The following is a 24172-nucleotide window of genomic DNA, read 5'->3' as shown; positions in this document are numbered from 1 at the left end:
ATCGAAAAACTGATGAAAAAACATATAAATACGAAAAATCAAAACTTCGAACAAAGATGGAATACAGGAATCCAAGAAAACAGGACATAATAAAATGGAAACAAAAAATGAAAAAGTGTCCTTGAACTTTCATGTATTACCATAAAAATATATTTATTCTAATAAAGTTCCTCTAGGAACTTACTACCTTTGAGATTACCATCAGAAGCTTAAGCTCCTTTAGAAGTTCCTACTCCTCCCTACTGCTTCAGTAAGACATCCATGCTGACTCCATGTTAGTGTCTGAAATGGGCATGGTAATAGCAAAACCAGACTCTGAGTTGCTGCTGAGTTTGTCTAGGAGATCCTTGATTAGGTTGCCTGCTATGTAAGAGACTCCAGAGGTTGCAAGTGACAATGTAACATAGAATAATACAGTTTTAATATAGGATTTGGGTGGTCTTGTTGTGTAAACTTTCCCAATAGCAAGCAGAATGATACATACAATAGAAGTGGCTGCCACTACCGCAAGCTTAACTTCATCATAGTAATTCTTACTAATCAAGAGGCCGTAGATAAGGAGGGGAACAGAACCAAATATCAGGAATGATAAAACTGCTACAACAGCATGAAGCAAGAAGTTTTCTCTGCGTCCTAGTTGTTCTTGATACCGATCTTGCACATTCATTTGCAGTTGATCCCCAACAGTGTGACCCTTTTTCAATTCATTAAGCTGGGAAAAAAGATTAAAACAAAAAAATGTTTGGCTAGAGATGAAGGAAATAACATTTGACATAAAAAATTTAATTTTAAAAGACATAATACAGTACTCCTTTTATTAAAAAGACTACCTGAGTGGGAAAAAAAAATGGCAGAGAGAGACAATATGATACAATTGTAATTATGAGAATGATCAGAAGCCCACTCACATTATGACCAAGGATGAAAAGTCCACCAACAAGATTTGCAAATCCCAATGCTATAATATTCACTGCAATAGACACAAGATCAGAAAATTAACTCATTGTCACCAACCAAATTTTCAGCTTTTAAAATATGAAATCAAAATTTGCAATAAAACTCAGCGAGGATCGAATCCGGAACACGAGGCTCTGATACCATGTAAAGAACCTTGGGATACACCACCCCAAAAGCTAGCTCAAAGGGTGGGAGTGCCCAAGGCCTTATAAACTCCACATTAGTTGCTCATACAACCAATGTGAGATTATATATCTCAACACTAGTCATAACTGGTTTTCACTGAATTCTCTGAAAAAAATAAATAAAAAAAATGCTTGTACAAAGTAAACCTGTCTAATTCTTAAAAGTGATATATATATGAAATGGAAGTGTTGGTATATATCCACGAATTGCATGAGTCCTATGGATCACGACTTTAGTATAAATCATGGTTACCTACAACTTCTGTCATGTAATATAAATAATAACTTTGGTTATTAGACAAAAAGGGCCTCCTTCAACCAAGGAGAGAGAGAGAAAGAAAGATTACATGGGGTAGCACCAGAACTAGCTGCAGATGACACAATTCCTAGACTTGTGATTGACTCAATTAAACCACCATACACGATGCTTTTAAGTATTTCCCATTGTCGGGGTTCTCCAATTTCATCTCTTGGTGGTTCACCAATATATACTTGAGTATGTGACTCTGTCATAATAGCACCTTCAAGTTGAACATTATCTGCTGTCTGAGATGCTGTGGATTTAAATGCTTCTCCCTCAACAATAACTATCACATCACCACCTGCACCATAATAATAACTATGGTTGTTACACAAAAAGCAAACCTGTAAGATTTTTAGTGACAAAAACTCTGCAAGTGATACAGGTGAGCAAGAATTAGTGTGAAATGATTATTAACTGATGATATTTATTTCATGCACATACCTTTATTTTTTTTAATGACAGAAGGATTTATTTCCTCATCAATATCCCTTTTCACTTTCTCACTAAGTGGAAAATCTAGTTTTGATGGAAATGTAACATCTATTTCGGAACTTTGTTTGTTACTAGCTACACCACTTGCAAGTATTGCACTGCCAAATGATTGAACTGCTGATTGTGCTCCTTGTCTCAAAGAGGAATAGCCATTCTCAATAATTTCAGGTGTCTTGTCAACATCTTTCTGTGACTTCTCAAGGATTGGAGATCCTAAAGTTGTAGGAACCAGAAATTCAGGGGGATTCAGAATGGCATCTTTTGAAGTTTCTCCGGCATTAACAAGTGTTTCAGTAATAGCAGCAGTTGCTAATTGAACCCTCTCATGCTTGGATACCATCTCATCAGAAAAGCTCTTTGAGGTCATATCTTCAACATTATCTGCTTCATAGTGATTTAGTGAAGTGAGCGCTACCACATTGAACAAGAAATGAATCAATGGAATAAATAATATGAGAGTTTGAAAATTTACATTTTGTATAATTAATAAGTGTACAAATGTTTCATATTTTCTTCTATCTTGGAGGGCTGGGCAAGAAGCTTTTGTACAAGTTTAAAGGTAGACATGCATAATTCAATAAGAAACCGAAACACAATTATGCAGGTTTGGGAATGTTATAATATTAATTTCACTAAAATAAAAGGAAAAATAGTTGCTAGCACATAACCCTAAGACTTGGCATTATTTTTGTTTATCATTTTTTATTTAAAAGTAACTAGCCTTCAAATGAATGAGCCAGTGATGTTTCACCTTCTTTATGAATAAGGAATGACCTTTCCTCACAGATAGGATATTTATATTGCCAAATTCATAATGCACAATTGTGTACATATATAAATTTTGCTAGATCCTGTTTTGAAAGAACTAATATGAAAACAAACACTCAAGGAATTATTATCTTCAAAACTCAAGCATAAAATAGTGTTTATTATATCCAATGAATCATTCTTTTTCTCCCCCTCATTGGTCCTCAGGTTTCCAGTCAGTAATTGTTCCTATAACCAGCACATTTTGTACAGGATTGTATAGATGACAAATCATTCTAAACAATGAGTCAAAGCAGTTTTGGTCAGCCTAAGGCTCATTACCTGATGTAATATGGGATTTAATGCCATTTTCTATCCACGATTCAATCTTTACTGACTTCACTGTTGAGGAAATCTGATAACTCGTCCCTCCATTTCCATGGTTAATATCTGGTGTAGACTTTACATTTTCAACTAGAGCTGTATCAGCAAGCGAACCTTCTGCATGACCAATTTCAGGGGAGGTTATCATATTTGAAGTAATTGATGGTGAGTGATGCTGCTGCTTAGCAGGATCAGTTGTAGAATGTTCTAGGGAAGCACCACCTACACAAATATATCAATAAAACAGACAATTAAATTGGAGGCAGAAAGATTTCAAAACAAAATGTTTCTGTCTTGAGTGAAATTCACAGCAAGCAAGATGCATGATTTCTAATATTTGTCCGTTTACATTTCATATGGCACAACTGCTCAAGAAAGTGTTGGAAAGGAAAATACGAGAAATTCTATTAATTGGAGATACAACAGGGAAGTAAACCAAAAGGAGTATAGAGAATTTGAAATGCTTCATGAAACAACTTTTGAAGTTATACCAGGTCGAATATCACATTTGAATCAATATTTAAAAATGTCTCAAGGCAAGGAAGTTATTTATGTTCCATTATAAAAATATTTTAAAAGATGACAGTGACAAAATACTATAGTAACTATAGTTGCAGACCTCAAACAAGATATGAATTGAAACTCCAAAACAAAGATAAAAGTGGCACAATTAGGTTGGCGGGGCCCATCTTCAAATAAGCATCAGTGTGAAAGCAACTTCACTTAGAAGTACCTATGTAATGATAATTAAAAAAAAAAAATACTTCCTTACTAGCTGTTTTCCCCTTATTTGAAGTAAATACAGAGAAGAACCAATTCGCATTGGTGCTTGGTAGATTTGAAGGATTTTGCAAATTGCCTGCAGAGACTCCCGAAGGATTTTGTGAAGTTTCATGCTCTCTAGCACCACCAAATTTACGGAACAGATTAAAACCTTTACCTGTCCAAATCAACAAGATTATTAAGTTCACATAGATGACAAGCACATAATCATCACATATCTGTTAAGATATGTCATAAGAATACTTCTAGTCTATACAAAAGTAATTTATGCACAAATTGTAGGATGAAAATCGTTAGAGATGTAAAACCATTCTTAAGCATTCACCTAATAGCTTAAGCTATTGTTTGAGTTGGTACTTGACAATAACCTTCAACCATCTCAGGAAACATATGCTTTTTCAATATTCATAATCAGATCTTTTTTAAATGGCATATTTTATACCTTTAAGTTAATGATAAAGCTTCCTTGAAATTGCTGCTTTAAGTCACTAAATCTAAGGAAGTTCATATTCCCTCCAGTTATTATTTCCCCAAAATCAAAGACCACACTACGCTTTTCTTCTCAGGAAAGGTAATCCACTTACCACTAGGAATAAAGAAGCTGAAGCATGATAAGCATCTGAACACTTCTGGTTCTCTTTCTGGAGCAGGTGGCTCTAGACTAACAATGTCAGAAGTTGCATTTGCATGATCACCTTGGTTGGCTTCATGAGCAGAACTATCAACCAGCTGGGAGATAACTATAGTGTCCAACTTATCACGCTTTGCTTTGTTGTCTACATTATGAATACTCCTTTTTCTTTTCTTGAGGATAACCCTTTTAGTAATGCAAGAATTGCAATTAGGACAGAACAAGTCATGCGTCTCTTGTTTCGCCAATACTGCCTCAACATCCAAATCTTTCAGTTGCTGGTCAATTTCTTCTATCAAGTTAAGATCTTCCTTTGTACTAGTTTCAGAGTGAAAATTCATCGCATTCATAGCTTGTGTGTCAGATGAATTACGTAAAGGAGATAATTCTGAATTTGAAGGAACTTTGTCGTCCACAGTTTTCATACATTGATTGTTGACTTCACTGCATATACGATTTAGAATAACTGAATTTTCTTCTTGTACATCAAATTCTCTCTCCCCAGGATTTGTTGGACGGAAAGACCTGGCAGCATCAACAGTTTGATCTTCCTCAAGTCCATTAACTTCATTGTCTGCAAGAATGGCACAGATAACCATTTCAATAATAAATTGCCACATAAGAACGTTCATGGAAAAGAGAAATTAGGATCACATAATTATAGATGTCCAAAATGAGTTTCAAAGATATGCCCATAATAGGTTACCCCCATACTATACAGAGCAGATATTATACATATTTCTACTAAAATCATAGACTGAGATGGTGAAAGAATACCAAAGTGACTGAAAAATAGCTACTGTTATAGGAATTTCATTGCTACCATTGGTCGCGCCAACCAAAAGAATAATTAAAATAATTAAATAGAAATCACCATGCATCTAAGCATCTCCAAAACAATGTCAAAATTTGCATTTATAAAACATTGAACATGTTTCCATATAGACATTCTAACAACAATAAGATTTTAAAGCTGACAAAGTTAAATTAACTGTTAGAATTGCATCCAGCAAATCTACGATAAAAGTTACTTCAAGTCCTCATAAATCAATATGGACAATCCATCCCACTGAAAGGCTATTCAATTACGCTGGTCAGTACTGCTAATGTGCGTTCTAGAAATCTTGGCGTCAACTGACCTTTAGTTTCACAAACAAAACATGGTCCATGTTGAATCATAGTTTTGACATTCATCAGCAAGTCAGGGTACCCCTTAAGATTCCAAATGGGCACAGTCCAAGGACTGTCAAATCGTTTGGTCCATGTGCAGTGGTGACATTTCCACATTCCTTCACGCATAAAAAAGTGACGGCATGTTTACTAAACATCAGAAAAGGAAAACTAACTCCCAGAAATTTGATAAATGAAGATGATTTCAGTCCAAGAGATGTCATAACTCATAAGCAGAACATTTGTCATATTATTTGGTTAAATCCAAATAACTAATCTACAATGGTCAATGGAGATTATCTTTGCTCACAAGTTAGCAGTACTCATGATGAGACAAGCTAAGAAAGACAAGTTGAAGTCTGGAACCCCAATATGGATTGAGTACTGTCTTCAACTACTCATACACACAGACTAATGTTAACCAACAACTCGAAAACATTGAGAAAATTTAAACTAGGACTAATGCTTATAACAATTTACACTACACTAGAGAACTTAATTCGAATAAAAGCATTGGTAATGAGAGCGATGCAATAACAAACACATAAAAACAGTGATTTCCTGAAATTTTTTATCTAACAGATTATGAAGCCAAAGAGTACTGAATAAAAAGAAGAACAAGAGAGAGGTAGTGTGGTACCTTGTGGCTTGTCAAAGTAAACACTGTTCTTATTCTGAGATACAACAGCACCAAAAGTAGCACCAGCAGGACCAGTTATAGCTTCTCCATTAGTTGCTGCTCCAACAAATTCTGCTACTAGTCCAAGCCCAACAGCTGCATAATCAACTTTATCATCATCAAAATGGTTGTCATTTTCACCAACATTTTCTATCTCCGTAACTTCTTCCTCTTTCTGAAGAATAGATCTATCTGGGTTGGTGACCACCGAGCAAACTCCATCACTAAGCCCACCGCCATTGCCAATAGGAGAAGATGATACTACCACACCTGTAACAAGATTATCCTTGCTATGTGGCAGAGATTGCCTTGTTTTCAAAGCAGCATCTTCCACTTCTTCTTCTTCTTCTTCTTCTTCTTCTTCATGATTATGCACTATCCATTGATGGTGCACTTGCTCCATTGAAGTTGTCTTGCCCAGAAGTATAGAGACAAAAAGGGAAGAAACTAAGGTGTGGTGTTTTGTGGGGTTTATTGTTCTTGTTGACCTTGTCTTCACATATAATGCTAAAATTCAACCACCACGTTTTTCTCACTTATGATTAACGCATATCTCATCCTGTTCTAACTAAAAATCTAAGTCATTTATTAACCGTGATTTTCCTACACTCCTTTTTTTTTTTAAAACAAAAAAGTAAATATATTTTTGAATCCTAACAAAAATATATGATCTCGCCTTAATCCGTTAAAAAAAAAATTAGTGTGTATTTTTTTTGAATTTACGAGAGACTATGATTTCAACTAAATAGATGCACTTTAAAATTCTTAGAGACCTTCAGATTTATTTTTTGTAAGAGATTAAGGTGAGGACCGTATTTTTTATTAGAGACTAAAAAAAATATTTATCTTTTTTTTAATATTTCAATTGATGGCGACTTGTATGATTCGAGGCGGATGCAAGATTAAAACTTTAAATTCTTTTTAAAAGTGATACTCAGGAGAATTAAACACATAATCTTACACCAACTACTCACCTCCCATGTTCTACACTATTTTTTAAGTATGACGATTGTCACATATAGTTCTGATTTTTTTATTTTTTTTTGGTAAACACATATAGTTCTGATTTTATTCTGCATTTATTATTTTTTTCTTAGTTTAAGCTGATTTTATTCTATATTTATTCTTATTATTTATTTCTTAATTTAATTTATTTTATTCTGTATTTATTCTTATTATTTATTTTTTTAGTTTATGTTAATTACGTCTGTAAGTTAGTAATTTTAAAATTGTGTAAAAAATTTCAATCATTCGTTAACATATTAACAGTCACAAAATATTCACAAACTCTTTACAAAATATATATAAATATATATATATTGACAAACATATAAAACAAAAAGGAAAAAATAAATTTAATTACTGATCATTAATCAACCAATAAAACATTAAAGGGTTTTAAATGATTAAAACAAAACATGAGAAGGTATATTGTCGAACAAAATATGTCTTAATCACTAGATATCAATATCCTTGTTGTCCAAAAGCATAACAAAAAAATCCCAACAAGCATCCTTAAAACATAAATTTATTGAAAATTTGACGGCTCGAACAAGAAATAAAATAAGCTTAAAGTGGGGTTCACGCGAAGCTCCTTCTCACATATTTAAATAAAGTTGACATAACTGACTATTGTACGATCCAGATCCTCAAGTGTGGGCCGTTGGATGAGATAATTCAGATTGAGACAAATTCTTATCTTGATTTTGATGTGATTTCAGACCGATGATGTTGATGTTACAGCTGTCACCAACTGCACGTTCTTAACTCCAAATTGGCGTGTATAAATTAATAATTCGAATTAAAATAATATATATATCATGGGATATATTTTTTTTATGTTGTAAGAAAAAAATTACCTCATGTTGTAGAAATAAAAGTATAAGTGAGACCCACAGGTAAGAGAAAAAAAAAATAGTGGGACCCAACTCCTTTTTGTGTGTATAGGAAAGTTGTTTATCTCATGTAAAATGAGATAAACATAACCCATATATCATATATGTATAATAAATTATAAAGTTATTAAAATATAGATTTTTAATTAATAATTATAATTTCATAGAATGTTCAAAAATCCAAAATAGTCCGATCAAATCGACCAAAAAATTAATAAATCAGTCATATAAGCGATTCGAGTGAACCAATGGATCATGGTTCGAGTGAACCAATGGATCGCCAAGTACTAGAACAAGTGAAATCCGGTCAATTTTATTGAAAATCAATCACCCAGCTGGTTCAACCGTACACCTGGCCAATTCATACAAGTTTAAAAAAATCAATAAAAAGCTTATAAATTTAGGAATATCATTTGAGGCATTTTTTTAATTTTTTTTAAGAAGCTTATAAAATAAGATAAAATTATAATTAATAGGATGAATGAATGAATTGTTAAAATTTCATCTGAATTTCACTTATAATAGATGTTAAATGTTTGAAAACAGGTCAAATATTGTGTGTTTCTTTGTTTGTTGGACAATGTTGTATGATTTATTATTTTTCATATTAGAATATTTGAAACTGATATCATTTTTTACATGTATTTGAGTATGATTATAATTTTTTTAATATAAATTATAGATTTGCATATACTTATTGAATTATACAGTTCAACTAGTGACTCATTAGTTGAACCAATAACTCACTGGTTGAACCAATGATGCAATACCTCAACTAGGTCAAGTTTAACGGCATTGATTTTATACGTTAATTTCTGAGTAAATCCTCTCATGTTTTATTTAATATAATCTTAACCATACAAGAGTGAATAAATCATTATAAAGGATGATCAAAAAAATATTAGGATAAAAAATTATAAAATCATCACCATGAGTTTTATTTATTGATAATTAATATCCTCTCACATGATCCATTTCCTTAATTTCCAAATATGTTGGCCACTCACTTTAAAAGAGTGAAAATATGTAAAATCATAAATGTTTCCCACTAAAAAGCATGTTTTTAGTTTACCTTCCAGCAAACACTAAATAGGCGTTGATTACAAGAACTTTTTTCCCTTTCTTTTACGATAGTTAAACTAAGGTTTGACTCTATAGTCCGATGTAAATTACGTAAGCCAATCATCACTATCCCAACCCAACCACGGTGGCCAGAACAAAAGTATTTATTTCATTCTAAGTTCCACAAAAGCGCTAATTTGCCTCTGTAAATATGTGAAATTTCGTTTCATTTTAGTAAAATGTGAAACAAGCATTGTTAAGTCATATACAGTTAATTTGCCTCTGATGATTAACCCCTCTGCTGCTACTGAATAAAATACTTCAGTGATGATGTATAACTTAACTGAGCTTCCAAGAAACCACATAAAGTTACCAGTTTTGTGCAGCTACAGCATCTGTAACTTTATAGTATTCAATCATAAAACTTTTTTCTGTGTCAGTCCAACTTCTTCTCTGTTGTAATAAAATCATAGTCAAAAAATGCCAAGAAAAATAATTATATAACATGAAATATAAGATGGTACCTTGATGTAGCAAAGACCTCCATATTGTTGTCTAAAATTCGAGAAAGACACTATCAATTGTCTTGAGTTTTTCCATCTCCTCCTCACCGGCAATTCCAGGATCAACATAACACAACTGAAATAGAAACAATACCATCAAGCCTCATCATTTAATGGTGCAAGGGAAATTGTTAAAAGAAGTAAAACCTGGTATTGTTCCTTCTTCAGTGTGTGCACTCCTCTTTTTATGAGTTTCTGCCATCCAATTTTCTCCCTCAGTGATCTTTCTAGAGCAGCCGTTCTCTATAATGATAAGTCACAACATTTGAAACGATGCCATGCCATCATTACTACACAACATGCATCTTTTAATAACTACACACAAACACACATACCAAAGAGAAGTAGGAAGAAAACATATCTAAAGTTCTAAACCTACTTCTAATTGCTTATCCTCACTTGTAGAGCTCGTACTAGTCCAAAGAATACAACCAATTACCAGAAAGATTATAATGTGGGTTGTAATTAAAGTTGGTTAAGGTTTTTAATTTGACCTGGGTTTCAATCTTTCAAGAAGCACTAAAAAATAAAGTGAATTACTCACAGCCATCTAAATAACAAGAAAAATGACATTAACATGCATATAAATTACATGAGCAGGATCCAGAATTAGGAGATTATATTGCAGAATTCCAGTCCGTTGATGTTTGACTTGAATTCCAACTATTGTTCTTGAATGTCCATCATGTTGAAAGTACAAGGGCCTGTCCAAGAAAGCATTCAAAACTTAAAACACCATAAGAAACACAATCATTTGTTTGGTTAGAACATTTGTATCTAAAATGCACCCTCACTTACGTTTTCTCGCTGACAATGACACGTCTGTGGCCAAATTGAATCGAGCTTTTATTAGAGAAGTAATTCCACACGAAGTCCATGAGAACTTGATGACCCTCACTTTGTTTTGCAGTACATTGTACCACCCTATCACTACCACTTTCTTTATCCACATTGTCATGAAGCCGGATAAGAGAAGAGCATGACTTTGCATCCTGGCCACAACTTGCTTGAGAAACATTACGAGACAGATATCTATCCATTGGTCCATAAAAATCTAGTGTTTTCCTCTTCCTTCCATTATTAGTTCTCACTAGCTCCTGTGCCCCAACACTTAAACCAGGGACAGATAGATAGAGTGATTCAGATTCCTTAGGACCAAAATCCACTATCCTTGCCAGGAGACCAAAAGAACGCAAAAGGGAAGCACATTCAGTACTTCCTATCCATTTTTTCGAGCCATAGATAGAATGATTGAATTGTTCAGAGCCAGCTGCATCAAAACCCCTTTCCCAAGCAATCTCAAGCCATCTCTGAAGTGATGGGATATCAGGAACAAACCCTGAACCACCAAACATTACTTGTCTTGCTTCTGGTCTTTGTGTCAGTAAGTGTGAGCTAAGCATTTGAATGTTACGCCAACCACAACCCCATCCAACATCCTCAGACTCAATGCTCTGGAAATGATCAACATAACCTGACAAAATGCTTCTTGAGTTTTCAGCTTCAGATTCCAAACAGTTTCTCAACAAGGACATCAAACCCGCTTCAACCTTGTAAAACTCGCTCCTTCTCTGCAAATCAACCAAGCAAGAGATCTTTTCATCCATTTTCCACACCCCATTATCTCTACCAGTCCCACCACTCCAACTTTTATAATCTCCACTAGTTGTATCAAAATGCAAGCCACTAATTGCTTGTTCACCCTGCAGAATATGAAGCAACACAACACAAACTCCAGATTGAATGACAAGTACTTCATTTGTCTTTCTTGTCTAGACAAGCAGATGACAAAGTGATCCCTTTTAGACAATAAACGTGAAAACTTGCATTTCAACAAAAAGGGTAAATAAAAAATAACCATTGGAGTTTAGCATAAATTGTTGACAAAGTCACATTGTAAGCTTATGAGGGTAAAATTTACTTTCATCACCATCCACAGAGCGAACCTCTTTAAAAAAAATTCAATTTTTATTTTCATTTTAATGGTTTTGGTTTCCTCAGATAAACCAAAAAAGAAAAAGGAAAAAACTTGGTGATGGGGAAAGAAAAATGTGTACCAGAAGAGAATGAGGTGGTGAGTTTGGATCATCATCGTCGAAGTGGGTGTTGGCGTGCCTGAAATTCAAACAGCGACACATCATGCATCAAATGGGAAACAATAAAGAAGAAAAAGGAAAGCAAGAAATACCATTGGAGCAGAGAGGATGGAAGTGATAAATGACAGAAGGGGCAAGTCGAAGAATCCATGTTCATGAAGAAGAACCACAGAGGACAAGGTCACGTTAATGGCGGAAAGTCTTTTCCTTTTTTCAAATGTTAATGGCGGCTGCAACTTTTTTCTGCGTGTAATGTTACAGAGATTATATAAAAATTTTTTATCTCAATTATAATTTTTAAACTTTAACTATTATTTTAATAAAAAAATTCCTTGTATTTTTGTTAATTCTTTATCGGTTTTCCGCCGTATAAATTTATTATGAATTTTATAAGAATTAGGTTATAGAAAATATGATCGTGTAATGTTATAGAGATTCATTTTTTGCATGTCGTAGTTTTTTTTTTTTTTTCAAAAAATGTGAGTACACAAAATATTGTGTGTAGAAAACTTTATGTGTCATGATAAATGATAAATACAAACCTCATTTATTATATATTAGGAACCGTAATCCGTAAATAACTCACTCAACCATTTCAATTTAATCTCGTTCATTTATGATATATACCGATATGTGCTAATCCGTAAGACTACAGGATTTATATAGGGCTCTGCAGATCAGAAAATATACATCAACACTTATTTCTACTACGATTTTGTATCCTCGAATTTTTTTTTTATTATTTCAAGATCTGATTTCGTATGCTAGTGTAAATATATTTGTTGCAACTTTTCTCATCTTCAGCAACAACAGAAACAAGAAACTATACGGAGCTAGTTATGGGTTCATCGTTTCTGCTATTGCCTATTGCTGCAGACGAAAAAAGTTGTAACAAACATATTTATAATAGTATACGGAACCGGATCCTGAAATAATAATAATAATAATAAAAAATTTCAGAATATAAAACGGAATCCTGATAAAAATAAATGTTACTGCAAATCTTTTGATCTGCAGCAACAATAGAGCTATTAAAGCCATAAAGAAATAAACTACTACTTTCATTTTTTTAAAAGGGGTATTAAATGGTGAGTGGAAAACGGTTATACTTAAAATGCAATAATTTTATTTACAAAAAAAAAAAAAAATGCAATAATTTCAAGACATTAATCCTCCTATACATAAACAAATAATCACATAAAATGATTTTCTTAGAGAAGCCAAATATACATTTCAAGCAATGTTTCCTGTTGCGTGCGTGCATTTTTACAATGAAATTCAACAACCTTTCTCCCAAAATACCAGTGACATTTTCTTTCTTTTTTTCCCCACCTTTGTCATTAGCATATACACCAGGCAAGCAAGTTCCTCATTTCACAACTATAATGTTTATAAAGATTGAGAGCATATTAGAAGTATTTTGGCCGTGATAAAATAACTTTGGTGTTTCTAGCCAACATTCAGTCAGGATATGTACACAAATCCATAGGATCTTTTTGTTTCCCAAATGAAGTGCTTTTTCTGTATAACTCAAATTAGTAGTTTAGTACTACTCTTTAGTCAGCATCAACTGCCTCAACTATTTTATATTTCAAGCATGCTTAAGAAGATTCATCTGTGTTCACAATCCGAGTCCCACTCTTGGAAAGAAGAAGGTCTCTCATTTCTCTGTAACTCCTGAGCTCTTCAAGTGCATCAGCTGTCTTTCTAGGCATGAAGAATCCAGAAGCAGTACCAACTCCTCCCTCAAGTTCAGCCTTTAGGGAATGGGATGAATAGCAACTTGGATCTTGGCGCAAAGAAGGTGCAGTCCTAAGCATGTGCACAAGTTCCCCAACAGCAGCATCAGGTGATTTTTTCCCCATTTGTAGTGATGTTGAAGTGATCTCCGAACCACTCTTCCCATCCACATTCTGACTACTTATCATAAAATCAACAAAAAGGAAAAAAGAAATAACATCATTAGATACTAAAATACAAATCATGGACATTTAGAGGAGCATTTAGAAAGACAGGTCGATCTAACAAAGGATTAAGTAACATTGTCAATCTGCCCAAACTATAAATGGCCATAGAACAGCAAAATATAATCCAATAAGGTATCATTATTTCCAAATAGGATCAGTCAACAGTGGCAGGCTTTCAAAAAAAAAAAAGAACTCTAGGACCATGTTACTGGCAGATAAATGACATGTTCCTGTAACAAGCCATCACTTTGAAAGTTGCCAAAGTAGAATCAATCATGTTAGATTTCAGGTTTAGAGGATGCCAAGCACAGGCATGTAGCTGGAGTCACCTCCTCCCAAGTCCTAATATATGAAAAAACTAGGGCAACCAAGAGATACAAATGAGCATTGAGCAATCATAAGTTAACAAACCGTGTAAATGTCTAGATTAATTTTAACTTTGCTAGTTATTTGATAAATAAAAAAGTATGACCATTATTCTGAAAGTCACTAATGAAGTAATGTCAGGGAGAAAAACACCCACCCCCTAAAAAACAAATAAAAAAATAGGCCATGTGCTGACACACACATGGAAACCAATGAATAGCTCTATACCACAAAAAGATGGCATCTGAATCTCTTTAAAGTCAAATGGCTCTATATTTATAAAATCCACGAGGCTCACCTAAATTTAGAGAGATAGAAAGGACATCAACCCTGTTGTTCTCAAAATACACCAGGCGATCCCAATTCTATCTACACGAGGATAACCAAAGGTTGGGTCAAAACGGATGGAGCAACAAGCAGAAAAGGCATATCCATCCAGGGAACAATATAGATATCACTATCACATATTGTCAAACTCTTTATTTATAACCAACCTTGTCAGATTATAAATTGGAGATTTAGTAAGCGGTTATGACTCTATGACAAACTTGCCTTTTGGGGATGAATTACTCGGCCAGATCAATTATTGTTTTGACTAAATTGTGTGACACCTATATTTATAGTAAATTTTCTGATTTTCCTAGGCTAAACTCTGAAAAACATCTCTGTATGTATAAGAAGCAAAGAGTTAATTTTGGAAAGAGTTCTACCTTAATCATATATGATTCTGAACTTCATGAGATTAAATAAAGAAGGGGAAGTTATTAGAACAACAATGAGAACCTTCACTTATATTATTCTGAATTCTAATATAGCAATTATGACCTTTACAATCATAATTACTGTCTTTTTGGTCTCATAATTATCCTTGATACAAAGAAGTGGAGTATACATAGGGGCTAATATGGACCAACTGTTAAATCAAATAAAAGTATCTTAAAAAAATTTATTGCCTTACACGGTTACACCCAATCACTTTGGCTGGAAAAAACATTCTACGTTAAGTAAGGATCATAGTCATATAAATGAACCTATGATAACAAAAATTACCACCAGAAATGATACTTTTTATATATTAAAACTTGCCTTTAAAACCTATCAAAGCCTCAGAAATAACACCTAGGAAATATATCTATAATAAAGTCCTCCAAAAACAAATCCACACTCTTGAATAAGCTTCTCGTCTTCTGCTTTTTTCATTATTATTCCATAGAATATCCATAAGTTCTTTCTCCTTTTGAAGGCATATGTCTAGAACCTTGTAAGTGTTCAAAAACACCCATCCAAAAAATGCAGATTTAGATGCTGACTTGTTTCTTATACCATTCCAATCATGTATGCAGATTAAACTAACTTTTAATTTGGCACAAGTTACAAATCCAACAGAATCTTTAATTATCCAGAAATGGTTTTAAAAATTATAAATTCATTATAGGAGGTATTGCTGGAATTAACATGAAGGAAGGATCTTTGCTAAAAGTAAAACAGGTCGTTATCAAGGTAAATTACAAATTCACAGTAAGCTTAAAAGTGCCTATGACTTTAGTTGTGAATAACGAAGTTTATCAAAGTACCTGCATGGAACATCTGGTGTATCAACATCATCAACATCAAAAGGACACGAAAAGTCACCATCATCCAAGTCATCCTGAAAAGATAATCTACTAGAGGTTCTAGAAAATCCGATGCGTGGTGAGTCACTCGAAGATAACAATCCTGAGAACCGCCCTGAATCATCCTTGCTATCTTTGACAATCTATGAAGCAAATACAAGGCTTATCAAACAGATAAAACACGTTAGATTTGAATTTCAGTAGTAGAAAATGAAGGACCAAGGTTACCTTTTGACCAGCCCTTGAAGCTTCTATTTTCCTGAATGACCTAATTCCAGATGGAGACTCCTGTGATGAAGCATCATTCCTTCTGGGAGATAAAGGAGGCAGAGAATTTCTACTGGGATCTGAAAAATTAGGAGAAAGATTTCTAGAGCTTTTGCTCATCACTGGATGAGGTATAGTTACAGGGGCAGTTTCAGCGCGCATACGGGTTTGCATTGGATTGCCACTATATAAGTATGTAGGTGGTGATGGAGATGATGAGGGTGAGAATGGAGGAGAAAGTTGATACTCATCGTAACTTGTAGACCTTTGCCGGTTTTGTATTCGATAGTTGTTAATTCTGATACCATAATTATCAGTAGGTGGAGATGGAAAATCATATGGCTTGGGAGAAGCACGGTACACCGGTGGGGATCCAACATATGGATGGTTCTGTACAAAAGGTGCTGCTTTATGGAGGCCACTTGTCCAGCTGTGAGGACGTTCAAGTGGCACAGAAGATGGAGGTGCTATCCCTCTCAAAGGAAAGGAAGTGGCACAAACACCCTTTTCTGAGGAAGGGAAAGACCTCAAAGGGTCAGTATTGGGGCTTCCAACATAATCAGTAATTATTTTTGGAGGTAATGGTGTTGAACACTCGAGGTTGAAATCAGATAGCACAGTACGGTAGGTCACAGATATACAAAGGCGGCCCGGAAGTGCGTCAACAGGAGTGAAATTATATTCTTCCAGCATTCCCCCTTCTGCCCGAGAGAATGGATCACTAAAGGAAGAGACCTTGTAAATAATATCAAAATTACAAGCATGACTTGATGTACTTAGCATCCTAAATATCTTATGAGCAGGGAGAAGCCTCATTTGAGAATGAAGAGCCCGGAACAGTACTATTGACTTCTGGTAAGTCTTCTTGTAAGAGCCAGTAATGTCACCAGTGTGAGGAGCTGTTACTCGGGGACAATCATACTGAACAACCCACCTCTCTATAACTGTCTCAACAGAAGAACCAGTCCCTTCATGAACTAGTATAATGTCAATATTCATAGGATCCATCAAATTTCTGTGCCAGAAGTTCAAGTTATCTAAAGCAGAAGGTCGATCACCTAATGCCAAGTTAAACCATTTGTCACTCCTTCTCACACGAAAACCCATTGACTGGTCACCACTTCTATCATGTGACTTTAACAAAGGCACCCTCGAGTCCAAAATGATGTGTAAGCTCTTCAAAAGAAATTGGTAAATAATCTGTTCCAATTTTCCCAATTCGGGCTGCATATTACACTGCAAATCCATCCTACCCCAGGAAAAAAAAAATATAATTCCTAATTAAATTCCCCCTTCACCCAAGAACATATTTTACCACAAAAATATCCTCTCCCAGAAAAATCCACTACTTGTCAAACTCATACATGTCTATCAAATAGGAAATTCCAAAAAATGCATGAGACGAGGAACAGATCACATAGCTCACTCACAGTATCACCTCATTGATCATCACCAGTCAATATGCAGCCCCAGCAGCACCAAGGAAAACGGGCATCATGGTTCACTCTGATAATGCAAAAAACAACAATCAGCAAGCATATTTATACACCAATATGCCAACATCATCAAAAAGCAAATTCCAACTACAATGCAGATTTACACATGCCCATGAAAGTAAAATCAACTGGGTACACAGATCATGGCGAGAGACCACTCAACAAGACTTCATCACATAGAATTATCAAGTAATCATAAAAAAAAAAAAAAAAAAAAAAACTGATTCAATTTTTTTTCCAAAAATAAAATAAAAATCATCATTATCATCATGGGGATCTAAAGGGGCGTTTGGTACAGGGGAAATTTTTATTTGTCCGGGAATCTCAATTTTTAAAAATATGATTTTTACATTTAGTTTACGATAATATTCAAAAATTTAAAATTTAGAAAAATTCAGTTTCCCAGGAATCCGGCAAAATGCCGTGTACCAAACGCCCCCTAAGAATAAAAAACGAATCTTTTTCACATGGGTAGCAACAGTGGATCTCTAGAAAGAGGAAAAGGGAAGTACTCACATGATAGGAGAAGCAGAGACGAAGAAGGGGATGATGGGTATGTTAGCATTAGAAGAGAGACGCCATGACTCATATTGTCCAAGCCAAGAATAAGAAGAAACAAGGTTGCGTAGAAACACACAGTGCCGTGGCGTTCTCTCTCTTCAACTCCAAATTATTATAATAAATGTATAATATTGTATATTTAATTGATCAAGTTTAGAAATGAGAGAAGAAAAAAAATGCTCGTACTATACTAGTTAAAGGTGCATGTGTGGATAAATGTTGAGAATTGCAGGCACAAAGGAAAGGAAGGGCTTTCTTTTCTTCAGGTTCCCCTCTTCGCCCACCCACCCAAATCAACCTCTGTGATTGGTGTTTTTCAATTTTCTTTCTTTCTTTTTTTAATATAAAATGGGAATGATTCTAGTTGGTGAAGTGATTGTATACCCTGCTACGAATACAACAAAAAATGTGATTTGAATTTTGGATTAATTTGATGGTCGAAATTTTGAAAATTGTGAATTAAGATACATTGAACCAGATTAGTTGTGATATAATGAAATAGTTTGTATCAAGCTATATATTTAATTTTATTTATATATAAAAAAAAATTATAAATGCCATCATTTGGTTACTTAAATGATTTAGAAAAGCAATTATGACTTTTTGACTTTCATGTTGTCATATTTACACAGATAATTTGCCCTCAGATACCCTCATAAAAACTATCTTTCATTATTATTCATTATTCCTTATCTCTTACGATTCAACAAGTTCATATTAGGAGTTTGTTTAAGGAAAAAGTGTAAATTCATTCTAAAAAAGATAGATATAAAGAAATATGAGTTTTATTGAAAAAAAAAGATAAATAATATAATAATATAGATTTCATCTCTTTGTATCTATTCTCTCTTAAAATGACTTAAATGTACACAATTTTTTCTTTGTTTAAATGCAGAATTTTTTCTTTAATTTTGGTTTAATAAGAGATTTATTCTTTAAATTTTAAAAAGGGTGAAAAAAGTTTCTTTAATATATTCATCACTTATCAAAAGGGTTAACCATGTCCAGCAAAAATTAAATAGATTGAGAAAATATTGACTAGATTTATTGGCCAAATTTATTTTTAATGACCATTATTTGATCGAAATATAAATTAGTTAGTGATAAATGCAGTCCATTCTATTTATGACAAAATATCAAGCAACGTTTAATTTAAGTCTTTTATTTACCTGAACCTTTGTGCTCTAATACCATAAAATGTAACATCCTCTACAATTGACTAGCATAGAGGATATCACAATAATTCTTAAATCTTATTTTAAATAGGAGAACTAGAATTATAATAAATTATAACGCAACTGTTATGAAATAAGGCATATAACAAAATATTCTTAAAATCTAATTATACAAAAGTCAAGTTCACTATTTTATTTATATTTTAATATTTTCATGAGAGAAAATCTTATATTTAGTTTGGATATTACTTTTTTAAATATAATTTTTTTTATATTTAAAAAAATAATATAAAAATAGGCGTCCTTCTTTCCCGTCTATAGTCAGTTTGATATACTCCATTGACTAACAAAAATAGGTGTCCTTCTTTCCTGTCTACAAGGGCAGCGTCTACACTTTTGATCAGGTATCCAGCAATACCTAATTGTGAGCTATCTACTTCATTAAACCCCAAAACCCTCATTGTAAGCTCTCTTCTTCTTCATCGTTATGTCTACAACATGTTGTTTTATGACTACAACAGGTCTGTAGTCAATACTCTGTTATTCACAACTAAAGTCATAGGCACCTTTAAGCTTACTGTGAATTTGTAATTTACCTTTATACCGACTTGTTTTACTTTTTGCAAAGATCATTCCTTTATGTTAATTCCAGCAATACCTCCTATAATGAATTTATAATTTTTAAAACCATTTTTGAATAATTAAAGATTCTATTGGATTTGTAACTTGAGCCAAATTAAAAGTTGGTTTAATATGCATACATGATTGGAATAGTATAAAAAACAAGTCAGCGTCTAAATCTACATTTTTTGGACTGGCATTTTTGAACACTTACAAGGTTCTAGACATATGCCTTCAAAAGGGGCAAAACGACCGTACTAAGCACATTTAACAAATGTATCTCTTAATGAAAGCAGTTTGGAAATGAAAGACCAACTTAAGGCAGTCAAAGCCGTAATATGTGTTGACGGGATCAGTCCCGTAGCTACATACGACGCGATGCCATGCCATGTAGGATCAGATCATGAGTCCAGCCACGTGACCTTTGAATCCCGTCACATAAACCGACGAGATTGTCTCAGTCCCGCCACCCAAATCGACGGGATCAGTGGCCTGTTAAACATGTCACACAATGTGACGGGATTGGTGATGATGTGGCATGAAACCGCCACATTTGCTGACGGGTTTGGCAAAATCACGTCGCCTCCCATTAGAACGTGACGACAAGCACGGAAGGAATATGAATATATTCCTTTGGAAAAGTGAATTCGACAAAAAAGGAATATATTCGTCTGTGCAATGGAAAAGTGAATTTATGAATGACTTTACAATAAATTTTTTGTCTCGACCAAAAATAGTGTCTTACCCACGAGCCAAGCGTGGTGCAAAATCAGTAACAAGTACGTAAGGATCAGTAACAAGTACAAAGGCATATTTCAAGCCAGCAATAAGTGCATGTTGGTCCCGTTAGAGATAGTTACAGGAATTGATTTTCAAATTGGGTATATATACATCCACCCGATCAGAGAATGAATTGCTAAACATGTGGCAGTTTATTTCTATTTATGTAGTTAATATCTAGGCAGCGATGCTTTGTTAATTCTATTTTTCATCACTTTTCATTGTGAATTTGTTAATGTTATTTGTTTAGTGTCTTATTTTCAGTCATCACAATCCTTTAGTTTTGTGGTTATTGCATATATATTTATAAAATAGTAATTATTTAAAATTAAATAAGTTAAATGATATGTTTTAGAAAGGATCTCCATGTTCGAAATGAAAAAGAAAATAATACCCAATTTCCTTGGAATTTTAGAATATGTATATTGATACTATGATGGTCATTGAACCAGATCTGTGAGTGCATTGGATTATATTTGTGGTGTGGACCCTTTTGATGCCGAGTTCAAGTCGGAGGGGCATACGGGTACAGGTAAGCTTTCGTGTCCTCGGATTGATCTGTTGTTTGTTCCACCGACCTCCATGGGAGGGTGGTTTATATGCATGGTATGCTTTTATGAAAATGTTATATGCATTGATATATGCCTGAGATATGTGAATATGTCTGTTAATTACTTACACAATCAGATTGCGACTCTGGTGTGTAAGGCATATAGTGTATGGAAGTGATGTTTACTTACACAATCAGACAACGACTCTGGTGTGTAAGGCATAAGACTGCAACTCTTATGTTTAGATGGGTCGCATACGTGCATAATCCCTATCATGTTCTCTGGCCAGTCGAACCGCATTTGCATACATCACATGATTACTGAGTTAAACGTTAGCTCGTTGAGCAAGAGATTATAATGTAATGAAATATATGCTTAACATGAACATGCACTGAAATTACTGTTTTGAACTTATATTATGCTTGTAAGTGAGCTTGGGGCGGAAGAGTCCTTGAGGACCCCTTGTCTTACTGAGATTTCTTTTTAGAGATCTCACCCCACGTTTGGGGCACATTTTTCAGGATTAGGTACCTCGGGGGTTAGTACCTCGGGCTGCAGGAGGCCGGAGCTGAGTTGAGATTTATGCTTTTATGATGATATGCTTGGATGCTGACATGTTTTACATTTATTATCATGTTATTGGATTTGAGACTCTGTTGGGCTTTGCTGACATATTTGGTGAGCATGGGGATTGTCCATGCCACATTGATGTTAGTTTTGCTTGTAGTTTTGAGTTGTATAAACTATCAGGATGGTCCGGTCTACGTGTTGTAGTTCCGTGACTAGAGACACAGTTATTTAATATATGAGGTATTTCAGTTAGTTGTTTGATTGCAAATTACATACAGGCAATGTTTTGAAAATGATTAAATAATTAACTTGGTAAATGATAATGACGTCATAATTGAAAAGAAAAAGTTTATTTCGCATTTTAATTAAACGTAGCTTAATACGATGACATCATAACAAACGGGTATACACGGGGTGTTACACTAATAATTCAAAATATGTATGACCTATGACAAAATAAATAAATAAAAATGTTTGTGCTAATACTCTCAATGGTTTGGTTTGGTTTTCTTTCATTCAGTTCAATAATTTGTGCTAATAGAGATTATTGTGGATTCATGCTAATAAAAGGTAATTGTTGGAACCCCTATAAGGAGAAAAAGTAAAAACTAAATTAGGTAGGATTGTAAAAAAAAAATTATTAACTTGAACCGATCAAATTTTATTACGATTAGATTGATTTATGTTGATAATAAGGTTGTCATTCTTATTTTTTGAAAAGATTATGTCAAATTCTTAATCAGATCACTTGTCGGACCGGTTGATCAGAATATATATATATATATATATATATATATATATATATATATATTGTGTCTTTGAACATATTAGGAACAAGAAAATTCAAGAGTATGAAGCATAAGTATTACCACGATTAGCAAAGTTTGTGAAGAGAGAAAGAAAAAAAGAGAAGAATAAAATCTTAAATACATAAAACAGATTGTATATATATAAACTAAAAAAGAAAAAGAAACACATTGCACAAATCTAAACTAAAAAAAAAAAAACACATAGCACAGTGGTCGATTCAAATGCTGAGCACAGAGAACCGCAAACCGTTAAAGGGAAGCAGGGAGACCACCTGGAGTGGCGTACGACAACAACGACAGCAATTTGTGGACTCGATCTAGGGGTTTAGCGCTTTTACCTTTTAGGGGTTTAGCGATTTAACTCTACGTCTGTGTGGCTTTTTTAGGGGTTTAGAGATTTCATTTAGTCGATCTAGTGCAGATTGATTGAAGGGATAAATCTTTCTTTTCTAGCATGGATTCTATGGATTGCTTTGATTTTGTTGTGTGTGTATGTTTCATTATCATGTGATCATTATTAAAATAACTTATGTTCCTTCCAACAAATGTTAAAGTTGAGTTGTTTTCCTAGCCTTGTGTTCTCATCTTTGACTGTGGTGAAGCCCTCCAATTGCAATGTCTGTTTATGCATAAACTATGGCTCTTTTCAGCTGAAAAATGCAGACATCTTGTTGGCGAGAAGGCGTCATCCCAAAGTGGAAAGTTTACATTATTCAATTGCTTTGACATGGGTTCTGGAACTTTGGTATGTGGTGTCAAGGAAGGTGTGAAGCTTTATATTTACAATATTAGAGCTGCTCATGTTGAAAGAGCAAAGCATGATGCCATGCAGTCTGCCCTTGCTGATGCAATGCAGTCTGCCCTTGCTGATGCTATGTCACAAGGGATGTCACTAACTGATTCAGCAAAACATGCTGAGAAAGAAGGTGCAAATGCAGCAAAATAACTTTATATTTATATTTCTTATAAGAATTGGACTCTTAAGAGACCAAGACCAGTAACATTTGCGAAAGTTTAACTTTAATTAAAAAATGTAAAACCCTAGTTCAAGTTTGTTCCCATCGAAAATTGCGAGACCTACAAAGCAATGTGGACATACAGTGCGAAAAAATATAAACAAAAATGCACCTCAAGTTAACAAAAGGAGATATCCAATTTAATGCAATATTCCTGACCTGATCCCAATTACAAAAATGCACCACTTTCGCTATAAATTAAACCAAGCATGTGGATCACATGTACAATGCTTGAAGTCTCGCAATCAATTTCCCTCTAATTTTCACCAGGCAGGGTGCGGTTAGGAAGAAGAGAAGGCGCCGGCAGTGCAGACCCTATGCTGTGTGTGTGTAACTGTTAAATGAATGGGGTTTATCGAAATATTATTTTAAAATAAACATTCATATGTTTCAAGTGATAGTTAATTAGAAATATTTTAATGAAAATAATTT

The 24172-nt window shown here is 34.0% G+C and overlaps 3 protein-coding genes across 4 annotated transcripts; all 3 read right to left on the bottom strand.

Moving 5' to 3' along the window:
* Positions 1–233: 233 nt before the first annotated feature.
* Positions 234–6735, bottom strand: LOC133285871 (membrane protein of ER body-like protein). Its single transcript, XM_061483171.1, has 9 exons — positions 6294–6735; positions 5623–5772; positions 4437–5057; positions 3842–4009; positions 3028–3291; positions 1888–2319; positions 1490–1744; positions 909–970; positions 234–712 (listed from the first exon to the last, which is right to left on the bottom strand). Exons 1-9 carry the CDS (start codon positions 6733–6735, stop codon positions 248–250), a joined length of 2859 nt encoding a protein of 952 aa, XP_061339155.1. The 3' UTR covers positions 234–247.
* A 3109-nt stretch (positions 6736–9844) lies between these two features.
* Positions 9845–12099, bottom strand: LOC133285870 (uncharacterized). The gene is made up of 6 exons (XM_061483170.1): positions 12041–12099; positions 11926–11967; positions 10651–11559; positions 10445–10556; positions 10000–10095; positions 9845–9928 (listed from the first exon to the last, which is right to left on the bottom strand). Exons 1-6 carry the CDS (start codon positions 12097–12099, stop codon positions 9845–9847), a joined length of 1302 nt encoding a protein of 433 aa, XP_061339154.1.
* Positions 12100–13192: 1093 nt separating this feature from the next.
* On the bottom strand, positions 13193–18389 carry LOC133285900 (autophagy-related protein 13a). 2 transcript variants are annotated; one of them, XM_061483217.1, is made up of 4 exons: positions 18174–18389; positions 16123–17667; positions 15856–16037; positions 13193–13865 (listed from the first exon to the last, which is right to left on the bottom strand). In XM_061483217.1, exons 2-4 carry the CDS (start codon positions 17407–17409, stop codon positions 13550–13552), a joined length of 1785 nt encoding a protein of 594 aa, XP_061339201.1. In that variant the 5' UTR covers positions 17410–17667; positions 18174–18389; the 3' UTR covers positions 13193–13549. The 2 variants fall into 2 exon arrangements, with proteins under 2 accessions (XP_061339201.1, XP_061339202.1); XM_061483218.1 differs by having other exon boundaries at positions 13570–13861.
* Between the last annotated feature and the right edge of the window lie 5783 nt (positions 18390–24172).

The sequence above is a fragment of the Gastrolobium bilobum genome, unplaced genomic scaffold, assembly GCF_033153095.1.
Source record: "Gastrolobium bilobum isolate Gb01-03AN ecotype WA unplaced genomic scaffold, APGP_CSIRO_Gbil_v1 utg1530, whole genome shotgun sequence".
Lineage (NCBI taxonomy): Eukaryota > Viridiplantae > Streptophyta > Magnoliopsida > Fabales > Fabaceae > Gastrolobium > Gastrolobium bilobum.
Note: the sequence above shows the minus strand (reverse complement) of the source record. Positions and strands in the feature narration are given on the sequence as shown.

Excerpts from the sequence above, each read along its gene's own strand:
- LOC133285871 (XM_061483171.1), bottom strand. The coding sequence starts at position 6,735 with ATGGAGCAAGTGCACCATCAATGGATAGTGCATAATCATGAAGAAGAA. Across the intron at positions 3,292-3,841 it reads AAATAAGGGGAAAACAGCTA|GTGGTGCTTCCCTAGAACAT; the intron begins GTAAGGAAGTAT and ends ATATTTGTGTAG. Across the intron at positions 1,745-1,887 it reads TGTCATTAAAAAAAATAAAG|GTGGTGATGTGATAGTTATT; the intron begins GTATGTGCATGA and ends ATTATGGTGCAG.
- LOC133285870 (XM_061483170.1), bottom strand. The coding sequence starts at position 12,099 with ATGGATTCTTCGACTTGCCCCTTCTGTCATTTATCACTTCCATCCTCT. Across the intron at positions 10,557-10,650 it reads GTCATTGTCAGCGAGAAAAC|GCCCTTGTACTTTCAACATG; the intron begins GTAAGTGAGGGT and ends TTTCTTGGACAG. Across the intron at positions 9,929-9,999 it reads TGAAGAAGGAACAATACCAG|TTGTGTTATGTTGATCCTGG; the intron begins GTTTTACTTCTT and ends TTTCTATTTCAG.
- LOC133285900 (XM_061483217.1), bottom strand. The coding sequence starts at position 17,409 with ATGGATTTGCAGTGTAATATGCAGCCCGAATTGGGAAAATTGGAACAG. Across the intron at positions 16,038-16,122 it reads CTTCAAGGGCTGGTCAAAAG|ATTGTCAAAGATAGCAAGGA; the intron begins GTAACCTTGGTC and ends TTTGCTTCATAG. Across the intron at positions 13,866-15,855 it reads ACACCAGATGTTCCATGCAG|TCAGAATGTGGATGGGAAGA; the intron begins GTACTTTGATAA and ends TATGATAAGTAG.